The sequence below is a fragment of the Prosopis cineraria genome, unplaced genomic scaffold (assembly GCF_029017545.1).
Source record: "Prosopis cineraria cultivar Desert tree isolate PC_DT_omini unplaced genomic scaffold, ASM2901754v1 PC12, whole genome shotgun sequence".
Lineage (NCBI taxonomy): Eukaryota > Viridiplantae > Streptophyta > Magnoliopsida > Fabales > Fabaceae > Prosopis > Prosopis cineraria.
This window is the reverse complement of record NW_026555343.1, coordinates 1538967-1552795: the sequence shown is the minus strand read 5'-3', so window position 1 is coordinate 1552795 and position 13829 is coordinate 1538967. Positions and strand designations below refer to the sequence as shown.

General features: G+C 32.0%; 2 protein-coding genes across 2 annotated transcripts; both read right to left on the bottom strand.

Annotated features, from left to right (window-relative positions):
* Window positions 1-3676: 3676 nt before the first annotated feature.
* Window positions 3677-5397, bottom strand: LOC129287732 (chlorophyll a-b binding protein CP29.1, chloroplastic). Its single transcript, XM_054923962.1, has 2 exons — window positions 4827-5397; window positions 3677-4263 (listed from the first exon to the last, which is right to left on the bottom strand). Exons 1-2 carry the CDS (start codon window positions 5313-5315, stop codon window positions 3901-3903), a joined length of 852 nt encoding a protein of 283 aa, XP_054779937.1. The 5' UTR covers window positions 5316-5397; the 3' UTR covers window positions 3677-3900.
* Window positions 5398-7995: 2598 nt separating this feature from the next.
* Window positions 7996-12357, bottom strand: LOC129289632 (protein PALE CRESS, chloroplastic). Its single transcript, XM_054926434.1, has 8 exons — window positions 12200-12357; window positions 11202-11318; window positions 11018-11091; window positions 10165-10359; window positions 9410-9496; window positions 9040-9090; window positions 8700-8879; window positions 7996-8460 (listed from the first exon to the last, which is right to left on the bottom strand). Exons 2-8 carry the CDS (start codon window positions 11311-11313, stop codon window positions 8227-8229), a joined length of 933 nt encoding a protein of 310 aa, XP_054782409.1. The 5' UTR covers window positions 11314-11318; window positions 12200-12357; the 3' UTR covers window positions 7996-8226.
* Between the last annotated feature and the right edge of the window lie 1472 nt (window positions 12358-13829).

The window sequence follows — 13829 nt, the reverse complement described above, 5'->3', positions numbered from 1 at the left end:
AATATAAGATATTTTTAATATTTTAAGGTGTAATCATTACCTTTTTTTAAAAAGTATCCCAATGTTGACTTTATATTTATTATAGGGTATTTAATAAATATAAATATAAAAAGATAGAGTTAGTTTGAAAGTAAATAACTATTTTATTAAGGGTGAGATTCGATTAAAAATGTTTTATATTTTTTAATAAAAAGAGTATATCATATATAAATATATTAAATATTTACTAGTAATAAAACACAAATTTTGGTTAAAAAAACAATTCATCTTTTACAAATACATAAACATAGTAATTATATAAAAATAAAAATAAATTGATATTATTAAATTATATTAAATGAATTTTAGATTAAATTAAAATTTATATTAACTTAAATAAAATCATATAAAATTAAATTTAAAAAGAAAAAAGAAAAAAATGCCAATTATTATAAATTTAAAAGGTTACTCGTTACATATTAAAAATATATCACTTGTAATATTTAAAAAAGATTATATATTTTACATAAATAATAAAATTAATTTTCTACACTTAGTTAAACTTCACTTCCATTTTAAATTTTTAATATAACAGGGATGATTCATATTTATAAATCTATATGTTATTAATTTTTTTAAAAAAAATAACGAGAAAATTTTCCCAACTAATTCAATATTCTGAATCTGGTTAGAAACTTATAAGATATTTAGTATGGGAAATCAAAAGATAAATTAATGAGTCGCCTGTATCTCAAGCAAGGTAGGAATACTGATTCAATTTTCCCTTTTTAATAGAAGTTAAGTCTGCAAGTGACCGGGAGATAAGATTACACCATCTCGCGGGACATGTCAGATGGAAAGGCGCATTTTCTCTGATGTCAGCACCAAAATTAACGAAGAATAACGCCTATGGAAATGTGAAAAGGAGAGGTGAGGCGAAGGCAATAACGAGGGATTGCTGGACAGTGAAGGAGAGAGAAGACGCTCGTGTTCTTGCCGACGCCCAAATCACAACCCTTAAGAACTTAGTGCTGATGATGGTTTAACAATCTTACGACTCTAACCGAGGACATGTGATTAAGTGATAAGGGCTCGTTCTTTCTTCATCAAGTGTCAAGGGTTCGATCTTTATTTGGGTATGGAAAAATATTTTCTAGCCAGCTCTCACATTTTTTGAGATGCCTGATTATAAGCATATTTGATTTAGTTTGGATCGTTGTTGTACTTAAAAGATGGTCTGTTTAGGATATTGAATGTGTAAGGGAAAAAAAAAACAATATTACGACTCTATCTTTGGTAAACTCTTGCAAAATTCAAAATACGCACCGTTAGTTTTTACCCATTACGGTTCAAGGCACAAAAAGAGACCCAAACCAAACAGTATCCAATGTGCTGGCTTTGTTGAGGCACATTATGGACTCAAACAAAAGCTAGGCCTAAACCTATAGCCTTAATTACTAAACGGTCAAGCCCTTTAATGCTTCAAAATGAGCTTTGTGCCGGACACATACTTTGAAGTAGCCAAATTTTATTTTATTTTTTAATTTTTAATACCAAGGGAAACAAGAAACTACATAGCAGTTCTGAAATCCTGCTGCGAAACTAAAAAGAGCTCAGTGGGAGAAAATAACAGGTGGAACCCAGTAAATACACAATAATGCAAGCTTAGCAAGAGTATCAGCAGTTTCGTGAGATCGCCATAACAGACACTATCCAGTCTCGGGCCAGCAAGGATTTTAATTTCAATAATAATCTCATAATCCCCGCGGTGCTTGAGGTTTCGCCAGTGATAGGTAGCCAATTTTTTTAATTCCATCTAATGGGCTAGTGTCTCACAAATTCTATCTAACACAAGAACTAATTCCTTATAACATGGAGAATGTTCGTTTCTGAAAGAATTAGTACTCGATCGTGTTTCACACCAGATTGCCTCTATTAGGAAAGTAATATACTCCCTCCCCCCACCCCCCAAACAATCCTTTTTTTTTTTATAAGAGCTTATCAACATATTTTTTAATAAATATACTATTATATTCTTATTATATTGAAAAGAAAAAAAGATAAGTACAAATTAATTAATTTAAAAAAATTTATTTTTTATTTATAATAATTAAAGGCAAAACTGAAATATAGCTGTGGTTTTAAATAGATAACTACTCTCTCTATCCTTATATATAAGGTATTTTTAATTAAATCTTGCATATTAATAAAAATTTGTTATTTAGTTAAACTCACATGAAAACACAATAATTTTTCAACCCTTAACGATATCATAATTAATATCATAATAATGGTAGAAAAAATATATAATTAATAATTTATTTTATTTTTTAAGACAATAATAAAATTATCTAATTACTTAAAAATATTATCATCATTTCTTATATTTAAGAAATAAAATAAATTTTTAAAAAATACATTATATATATATAGGGAGTGAGGGAGTAACTTTTTTTGATTTGCGCTTAATAGAATCTCTTAAAAAAAATTACATCAACACTTATCCCGAGAAACATCGGGACTACCTCTAGCTCCCACACACTAATCGGAATTAGCTGTACCGTTATTACATAGAGGCGGTGATTCAGATGATTTGGCAAGATTCATCTGAATTAAGTATATATTGAAATTAGGAAGTGTCTATGAAGTGAGTAAATTGGGAGCAACAATGGTGCAGGACGAGATGATCCCCAACCCAGGGAATCTGCTACGTCTGGGGATCATCATAGTTTCATCAACGATATCTCCAAGAAAGACCCCTCATGATCATTTTGGCTGCACAATACTGGAGAAACCGAGAAAAATCCTATTGGGTCTTGTCCGGGGACTAGGATGATGAGGTGCAGCCGTGCAAGAATTTCCATTTGCATTTTTGAAAACACATTTAAGTCCAAAAGCTGATTTTGACAAGCAATCTTGGTGTCACTTTTGCCCTAGCGTGGCTTTCCCAACGGCCCAAAGGTTACAAGTGTTCTTTTTTAGAAAAAGTACATATTAAGGTACTCTCTTAAATTTTATTTATAGAGTAAAGGAAAAAAAATTTATCTTACTTATAAATTATATTATTAAATTTTTTTATTATCCTCTGTTAAATGTTAAAGAAAAAAATATTTAAAATATATATATTTAATATGAATAAAAGTAAAAACTTATTAAATTTTTAAATAAAATTAAAAAAATTTAAAGTTTTTCTTAATAATGATAAAACAAACTTTCAAATATTAGTTCGGGCTTTTCTTGTCGGGGAGCGATACCCAAATCAACACCGTTTTACTTTACACCGTATTACCAGAAAACACCATTTTACTTTACACTTCATCAAACTTGAATTTTTCAAATTAAAATGTGGATATTGGCTAGAAAACGAAGACTGTTTATCTTTCTATATAATTATATGTTTTTGTCCATTTAAATCAAAACAAATGAGTTTTAAATTGCTAATAATATTATTAATAAAAAGAATAAATTATATTAAAAAAAATACATATGCCTTAGCTTATTTGAAATCAAGCACTTCAAGCGCATAAAGTTAAGCATCAAAACTTTTAAAAATGAAAATTAAAACACAGCTTTTTTGGCAAACAAAAAAAAAGCAAAGATTATGCATTTACCATCTAATTCTTTCTTACTTATATCACTTCTTTTGAACTCTATCTTTAGAACTCCTTACAAACTTTTCAACTAACAAGGAGCCAGATTCATTTTTCCACACTAGCTTCATTTCATGTTTCCAGATTCTCAACATCGAGATACACTAAAATGGAGCGGTAACATTCTGCTCAGCCTCTCAAATTCCATCATGTCACTAAATTTACAAGCACTAATTGAACTATGTGAAATGTCTGCATCCCAGATAAGCAGGACCATAGAAAGCAGGACATGCATATAGTACAGATCAGATGACAACTCAGTAGAAAGCTTTTATGAGGAAGTGAAAGTGTCGATGATGGTAGTGTGAAGAGGATCACTCAAATGGGTTGCCCAGTTGTTGAGAGGGCCTTTGCCAGTGACAGCAGCTTGAACAGCAAAGCCAAGGAAGGCGACCATGGCAAGACGAGCATGCTTGATCTCTGCAAGTTGCAGGGTGGCCTTCTTCTCCGGGTCGGCGGCTAAGCCCAGCGGGTCGAAGAACTTGCCGCCGGGGTACAGCCTCTTCTCGGGGTCCAGCTCTGCGTTCCTTTGGAACTCAATGTACCCAATCACCAGAACCTCAATCCAGATCAATGTGGTCAATGAGAAAGGAAGAGGTTGCCCAAGGTAGGATGAACCCTCAACAAGCTCTACCTATAACACATATGTTGCGTTGCATTAACAATATTCAGAATTTCATACAAACAATGATACAGTCATTCACGTTCTGTTATTTTGATTTGTGGGAGGATTTATACTTCTCAAACTTGAAGCGAGACAAGAGGTAGATTCTACCTATAATTACTTATGTTTGCTTTAAAAAACATGAAAATCATTCCTCCAAGGCATTTGCAAGCCACTTATTTCCTGGTTCTGCTCGTCACTAGGTCAAAGAAAAATTGTATTCAACCGGTGGGGGGATAATTGAAGTGTCAACTATCAATGAAACAAACAATTTGGCGTTAACCAACGAAAATCTAACAGTCTGGTCTAAACTTAATAGACATGTCTAGGTTTTAATTCCTGAAATTTATCGAGCATGGCAGTTAATCTTTAAAAGGAAGAAATAAATAAGCATTTTCTAAGATATATTCGATGGTCGCTTGAGAAGATAAACTAATCTGGAACAAGTTAGTCTAATTTGAGGGAAGGACTAAACTTAATTCCAACAAAGGAGAAGAAAACGACGACAAAGATGAATAACAGTGAGAACATACCTTTCCGGCGTCTTGCCAGGTAACGCCGGTGAGCCATTCAACGGCAAGGGCACCGAGGGTGGCAAGCATGGCCCACCGTCCATGGATGAGCTCGCACTCGCGGAATCTCTGCAAGCCGAAAACCTCACTGTAAGGCTGGAACGGCGTCGATTTGACATCGGAAGTCTCAGTTCTAGTGCCGATCACATCACCTGCCAAATTCTTCGCAAGGTTCTGGTCCAGCGAGTCCAGCTCAAACTGCAAATACTCCGCGGGTTTTCCCAGACCGAATGGGTCGAAGCCGTAATCTCCGACGAGACTTCCGTCCAACCATTCCGGCGCCTTCGCTCCTGGGTACCACAGTGGCCTATCGTTGCTAGGCTTCGTTGCTTTCTTAGGCGGTTTCTTGGTACCAATACCAAACCGAGCCACGAACCGACCCGAAGTCGAGTGCACGTCGGGGAGGCGCGTGCCAATGAAGGAAGATGCAGCGGAAGCGGAAGCCGCCATCGTTATGTTCTAACGTGAGCCGGTAATGCGTAAGGGGAAGGAAGAATAGAAGGTGTCTCGCTGGAAAAGGCTGGAGAGAGAACCGGAGATTATATTGATAAGTGCTTTATCAAGGGCATATAACAGAATCGAAGGTGGAGGGTTCTGTACCGTTGGATGGAGTAGCGTATCCGTCTAACGGTGGAGATGTTGGAAATCTTATCTAGAGGCTTATCTGATAGAAGCAATGTGGACCCCACTCCGTTCCATGAAAGCGCCAGTACGGTGAAGCTTGTGGTCGTGGTTGGACACTTGGCACTGCACATGTGGAAAAAATCTTAAGTCCAGTTCTGGGATTAATCCAGGGAAAATTTCAGTTGGGCACCCTTACGAAATTTTGCTTGAATTTATGACAAAAATGAACAGAATGCCCTCGTTTAGATGAATAATATAAATAATTTATTTATTTTTTTATTATATATTATTTAATTATTTATAAAATATTATTTATTTTTTTATTTTATTTGTTTACAATTTTGCTTTGACTTGATTTTATTTCAAGACCATAAACAAATAAATTAAAAAAATAAACAATATTACATAAATAAATGAATAATATTTGAGTAAAATTAGGACTATAAATAAATAAAATAAATAAATAAAACAACATTTTATAAATAAACAAATAACATATAGCATAATAACAAGCAAATCATTTATATTATTTATTTAAATGAGAGCCATTTTATCGTTTTTATTACAAATTTGACGGAAATTTTGCATGGATCCTTCAATGAAATTTTAAATTGGAGTTCTCTTTTTTATTATTTCAGGTCAAGGTTCCTACCTGAAATTTCTTCATTAATCTATCATCAGAATGATTTTTATCACGCATTAAAAAAATATCTAACCTTTCATATTGCATATTTGAATGTATTGAATTATTGACATTCAAGACAAGGGAAGAATTTTGTTGTCTTGTAAAGATTCCCTGTGAGATAAATTTCAAGAAGACCTGTATTTGTTTCCGACAACTCAAGGGCACAACCCTCTTAACTGTTTCTCTCTCTCTTAATTACAATTTTGGATTATTAAAATGTAACAAGTTGCCCATGATTTTCATAATTTTAAATTTGCCTTCTTGGTTAACTTCAAAGTTGTTTCATTAAAAGGCGTTTTAATTGAAGATTTCTTTTTCAAGCGAAATACTAATATAGAGGGATATATTATCATAAATTCATAAAAACCCGGTGTAATCAACATATGCAACATACAAGCTTACTACATTTTCTTTATATTTTTTATTTCTGTTATCAACATCTACAATCAGTTATATCAATTGAATTTGATAGAAAGCATGAAACAAATATTTTTTTTTAAAACAGAAAAATATAATAATAAATTTTTAAATGATAAAAACAAATTAGAGATTAGCCTACATAAAAGCTGAATCCCAAAACCTTTTCATTCGGGAAAATAGCTTCATGTACTCTTCTTCTTCTTTTTTAAATAGTAAGCTTTCATTTAAAAACAATTGGATTAATAAGCAAATAAGATCATAAATTCTTGTTCAAAAATCACTCTGGACCTGAAATTCTTAAAATGTGTAAAATAAATTTTAAACTTTTAAATTCATAACAAAATAAACTTTGATTATTAACGTTTTAATGCCATTACTATTCACGCAAATATTATTCACCATGAGGCCCAATTAATGTTGACGTGTCATTGTAAATTAACGCTACAGACCTTAAATTATTTTGTTAGTAGCATTCTAAACCCTGAACTATTATTTTAGTAGTGTGCTGGACCTTGAGCTTTGAAATTTTGAACAAATTACCCCTACCATTTATGTATAAAATATTGAATATTATATAAATTAAATTAGCCTCAACATGATTCTTCACAGTGAATGCATTGTTGGCTGTGGTAAACGACCTATAATTATGTGAAATAACATTTTTTGCCCTTTTTTTATAATTTTTTCAAACGATTGGCATCTAATGCTTTCATATATTCTATAATTCTAATTTAATATCATTTTAAATAATATTTATTTATTTAATGGTGAAAACTTAAAACCTCATTTGAAAAGAAGTTTAAATATCAAATAATTTTAATTAACCAATTAATTTAAGATTTAAATTCATCAATAAAATTATTAACTTTTGCATCCATCGTCTATAAAATTCTATGATATTTAAACTTCTTTTCAAATGAAATTTCAAATTTTCACCATTAAATAAATAAAAATTATTTAAAATAAGGCTAAATTAAAATTATAGAATATGCAAAAATATCATATACCAATCGTTTGAAAAATATTGTAAAAAAAAAAAGAAATAAAAAATATCATTTCACAAAATTAGGTCATTTACCATGATCAATGATACATTCACCTCAACAAACTATATTGAGACTAATTTGATTTATACTAATTTGCTCAAAATTTCAAAATTCAAAGTTCAAAACGCTACTAACATAATAATTTACAATCTGTGACGTTAATTCACAATGACACATCAACGTTAATTAGGGTTCACAGTGAACAGTACTTGCATGAACAGTAACGGCATTAAAAAAATCACTAGCCAAGGTTTGTTTTACTATAGATTTAAAAGTTTAAAGCTTATTTTGTATATTTTAAAAGTTTAAAATTCAAGACAATTTTCAAGCAAAAATTTAAGATTTTAATTGGTCATTAACCCAAAGCAATTTGACAAAGCTTTATTTATTAGTTAGTTTGGAGATGCCAGAGGCAAAGTCGAGCTAACTCGATTACTGACGCCATTCGCTCACAGCCCTATTGTAAACACCCCCCCCCTAAAAAAAAGTTAATATACAACTAACTGGAGATGATAATGAAGGGAAAAAAAATTGAAATTCTTAAAACCATCAGCCTCCCCTGTCACCGAAGAAATGGATCAAATAGCTACAATTGCAGCCCAACGGCCAAGTCAAGCAGAGCTTCTACCTGGTGTATTGTCCGTTGCTTCTCTTGTTGCTTCAATCTATTAGCAACAGATTCAGGATCAAACCCTGGATTATTATGCACTTCATCTTGTTCAGAACGAACCTCTTGCAGCAATGCATCCACCTCCCTTATAAAGTCCACCCTCAAAAGAACATCATCATCTTCAACTGGAGGTCGTATCGGCCCTTGATGCTGAAACCATGTGAGATTGTTTACATATTAAGAAAAACTAAGTTAGAGATAATGATAGTGGGTTTCAGTCAAATGTCCATATGAATTTAGAGAGTAAGGCAACTTAACATTCATAAATACGTTGAGACTCACAAACAACGGCTTTTCTAAAAATTATTTTTAGAAACAAACAAAAGCTACCAGACCTGAACATGACTTGGTCACAAGTCTGAACCATGCAATCGATCCGTCCAACATACCTTCTCTATATCAAATCCTTGTGGAACAAGAATGCTAAATGGATCTTCTCGCGGAAATGTATCGACCATAAGTTTTTTACAATTCTTCAGCCACTCATGTTCATTAATGCCATCATGCATAATCAAAAGGTCATTGAGCAACCTCATTGCAGGAGAAGCCTCACGTTTCAAGATCTCAGTCTGAATTATAAAACAAACAATGGGAACTCACACAAAAGGAAAACAAAGAGTATCAAGTTTAAATTTGTGCAGAATGTCATAGTAAAATCAAGGAACCAAGCTGGCCATGAAAATTTAATATAAGCACCCCTAAACAACCAATTGAAAGAGCATATCTTACCTCAACCCTTCTATATAACAGATCCAGGCTTCTAACAGCATCCTTTTCCTCCTGGAAGGAAAAGATCATGCACAAAAGGATTGTAAGAGGGAAAAAATGATAGTAACTTGCACTAGAAATAGACAAATAGACAATTAACAAACTCTATGATGTATCTCAGATATTTCCCCTCAAATTGTAGCAATTATTTTAAACAAACAACAGCTCAATAACTTCATGACCAAAGATTTAGAATGTAAGGCATCTACAGTCAATGCCACTTCTTGATCCTGAATCAATATTTTTAAATTTCAGCATAAGATGAAATCCCACATAGAAATTGATTGAAACAAATAACTAGGTAAATTTAGATGCTAAAAAACCAACTTACATCACGTCGGGCAAGATCAAGGCGATTCCATATGACCATTAAAACAAGTTCGGTAAGTTCTCCTTTCTCAGCAGCTTCCTCAATTTTCTACAACAGACGATTCAGCCAGTAATTTAAATATTTGCCAACAGCAGCCTGAATTTTCACGAATTGAAACATGCACAAAACGATGCAAAATTAAAGGGAAGAGCAGTGAACTATATCCAGAATGATGAAATATTCTTTACAATATTACAGTCAAAAGTGCAAAAGGTGCACATCTTATCAATAAATAAGCAAGCTATATTTATCACTGAAAAAGGCTTATGATTGCATGGGGAAAGAATTTAATTAAGAAAAAATGTTAAAAATGCTATCATAAAGTGGAAAATTCCAGAAATGATGGACTTGTTTCATTTTATTTCTCTCTAGCTTCTTTAAGATCAAAGAATTAAATCAGAAGCCAACAGGATATATTCTTCCACTCCCTCTCCAAGAAGCAAGTTATAACGACCACTATAATAGACTAGATGGCTGCTAACCAGAAAGTGTGTGCATGATTTTAGGAAACAATTCATGACATCAAAGGGGGCCTATGCTTATAGCATTACCTTCACATGCTAAGCTCACAGCATGCAAGATGCAATCATTGTTACCTTCACTTGGTAGGTATTCAGATGCATTCATTGTGAGTTGAATAAAAATACCACCTCATGATGAAATATATTAACCACATAATAAGTAGGATGTTGATTTGGTAAGTGTGAAGCAGTCACCTCTTCTACTTCTTCAGCAGCTCTTATAAAGCTTGAAACCAATTTCCGAGCTTTTATGACATCTTCTTCTGGATATTCCTTCAACCGCATGCCAATTTCACGATATTCCTCAATTTTGCTTTCTTCCTCCTCCTCTTCCTCCTTGCGTAATCGCTGCAACTCCTTTGTCCTTTCACGTTGTTGGGCTTGCCATTCCTATCCTATAGAAGGTTAATGCATTCTATCCAAATAGAACCCTCAACGGCCTTTTATTTTAAATTTCACAAGACAGCATATAAGAAGCAGAGAAACACTCAGGGCAGTGTTTTTGTAATTATATTCATAGACCATGAACAAAAAGCCTCTACAGTACATTCATATATCATCATTATTAAACAAAGAACAATATTAACGACATCAGAGCTATGTCAGGCTTCTAAGAAAAGAAAGAATTATATGTTTGGCCAAGGTAGTTACTAGTTAGCATGGCCAATAAAAAGAATGGTAGTACAAGCACAACCTAGATTGACACATAAAACATTAATTCAAGATTAATTGAAGCAATAGAAATTTTATTTTGGAATTTAATAAAGCAACTTTGAAGAAAATCTGCAAACGGAACTAGAACATCTAGAAAACAAATAGTGCTATATGGGTATTTTGAGTACAGAAAAACTAACTGTAGCCTGCAAAAGGCTGTGATATCTGATAAACTATCTTAAATCAATTCAGATGGCAAGATTTGTCTCACAAAGGCAAAAGTGGCAATCATCTCGGCTAAATCATTAAAAGCAATAAAATGAAAGAGAGAAAGACCTAGTTCAGCCATAAATGGCAAGGACATCTCATCTGACAGAGAAACCTGCATACATACATCATCATAATACTCTTTTGGCATCCCTTCCAGTAGTACCTCTTCCTTTTCCTTGTCCACGCATCTTCTTAAAACTGTCAGCAAAACCCAGAGACTAGTGAAGACTCATGACAAAGAAATCACAAGATGAATAGAACGAAAAATAATCAATTTTGAAAGCGACAGACATCTGGCAATTACTAACCTGGGGTTGATGTGTATTTGCAAGAAAATGTAGGAACCCTTACAAGGGATGAACATGAAAAAATTGATGGCAAAAGCCAAGGGCACGGAAGAGCCAAGACTGTCATTCTCATCCTTTCTTTGAGGTGAATTCAAAAACAAGGAGAGTAATTAGCAGAGAAAGAGTAAAGAATGCAAACTCAGTCAACAAAATGCCATCAAATTCATCCTTTTCCCTTCAATTCCACCCTAGCTCAGTGTCCCGTGCATGCTCACTAAATCAGAGTGTTTCCTGAATGATTAGCATTCCTCTAATGAACATAAACATTGAACTTGAACTTTTGGTGCATTTTATTTGTAATTTTACTAATGGTGTACAGGGTTGGGCTAAGCATCACCCTGACCTAGTGCTGGGCGTAGGGTTTGCTTGATGATTGATAGATTTCCACGACTATTTATTTGTTACCATTATGTTATGTTTATATTTACACACACACCTCCTGCCATAGGCGGACCCATACTACACCGATGCCCCCACTGAAATCTTTGAAATATGCATAATTGATATAATGTCATCTTAATTTTTGTTCGAGATACTTTGACACAACTCGAGTCAAGTCATTTACAAGATCATACATCACAAGTACCTTGAGAATTTCCAAATTTGATGATAATATGAAAAGATTGATGAACAGAATGCCAATACACAACAAGTCCAATATTGCAAAATATATATATATATATATATCCAAATCATACAAGTCGCTAGTAATCAAAATAAAGAAGGAAGAAGTATAATAGCCAATTACACACTATTCAAGCAAAAACTAGTACAAAAAAATAAACTCAATATGAAATATTCCCCAATCCAAAGGTGTCAACATTCAACGATTACACGACCAGATTCAAAGCCAAATTAAAACGAAAAACTTAAAACAAAGCAAGAACAGCGGGAACAGATGACGCGGGGAAAAATTCAAATCTAGACTCAAGACACGAGATTGAACAAATCAATTTCACCGGATTTTGGGAGCAGAAAAAGCCCTAGGTTTCGAGCCTTCTTCACTGCTTGCCCGAGAACAACCACGCAGGGCTGACAATGGTGGACGGCTTCCAAGTTCCAACAGAATATGGGATGTTTGTTCGTCGACTAAGAGAACTGGATCCGCTCCTCACGAGAAAGGGTTTTATCAGGGTTTATAATTATAGGTGGCATTAATTACTCTAAATAATAAAATTTATCTTATAAATTTATACCTAACCTTTCTTCCATTGTGTATTTTTAATTAAATATTACTCTCAATATAATAATTATTTATTTTTAAATTAATATTATTTTTTACATTTATTTATATTTAATAAAAAATTTTATTTTAAAATAAATATAAAATAATTTAATTATAAAAGTACTTTTAAAATAATAATAATTATTATTATATCTTAAAACACTAAAAATATTTTATATTTTTTTAAATTCAACCTCTTCAAAATATTTTATATTTTTAAATGAAATGAGCATTAATTAGTGTTAAACTTGTGGGTATACTAAATGTACTTTTTTTATTTTTTTAATTCTCATCTTTTCTAATTTTCTCATACTTATTTTTTTGTTTTTTGTCTTGTACCATGTTGAATAGAATTAAATGAGACAAATGAAACTGACTAAAAAAATAAAGTTAATAAAAAATATATATTAATACATAGTCTTATATTAGAGAAATTTTTGTATGAATATGATGCACCATATTATTTATATTCTATATAATAAAAATACATTATTTCTTCATACAATTATTCATTATTTATGTGATGAGTAGGTAGGATTACATTAATGGCAAAGCTCTCCAACAAGTATTTCACATAGTTATATACTTAAGGACTTGAACTAGAAACTACTAGTTAAACTAGGAAATACCAAAATTGCACTATTTTAATTAAACAAAATATTATGTGTAATTATTTTTAATCATTTTATAATAGAGTATTTTTTTTAATTTCTTACATTTTCTCTCTCTTTGTCATTGTCAATAGTAAAATTAATTTATATTTATAATTGTCTGGCATGACATATTTTTATTAAATAATTTACAAATTATGTGATACATTAAATCCAAGCCTAACAAAAAAATTCTCAATTAGTATTTTCACATAATACAATTTGTTTCTAATTTTAAAGTTACAAAAACCATATGCAAATTCAATAATATAAAATTATAAATTTAGGAAATAAAGTTGTAAATTTTTGAAAATATTTAAATAATGTATGTTAGTTTTTAAATGTAATCATTAAGATTTGTATTTTTTATTAAAATCAAGAAAACAAATTGCAAATTCAAGATGACAAGATTACAAATTAAAGCAACAAAGTATAAAGTTATTTAAGATAGTTTAAACAAATGCAAAAGGATAAAGTCATGATCGATAAGAGTTGGACAGATGGTGTTTATTCATGTGAGGATAGAAAACAAAAAAAAACTAAAAGCAACCCTAACTCTTGATCATCTCGATTAAGCATCCTCATGACACATGACACCATCTCGATCAACCCTCTCTTACTTGACAGTCAGCACCACTCTCCTTCCCCTATCTTAAAACCAAAATCAGAGTTCAAGCAACATCTCTATCGTGTATTTAATATAATCACAAAATC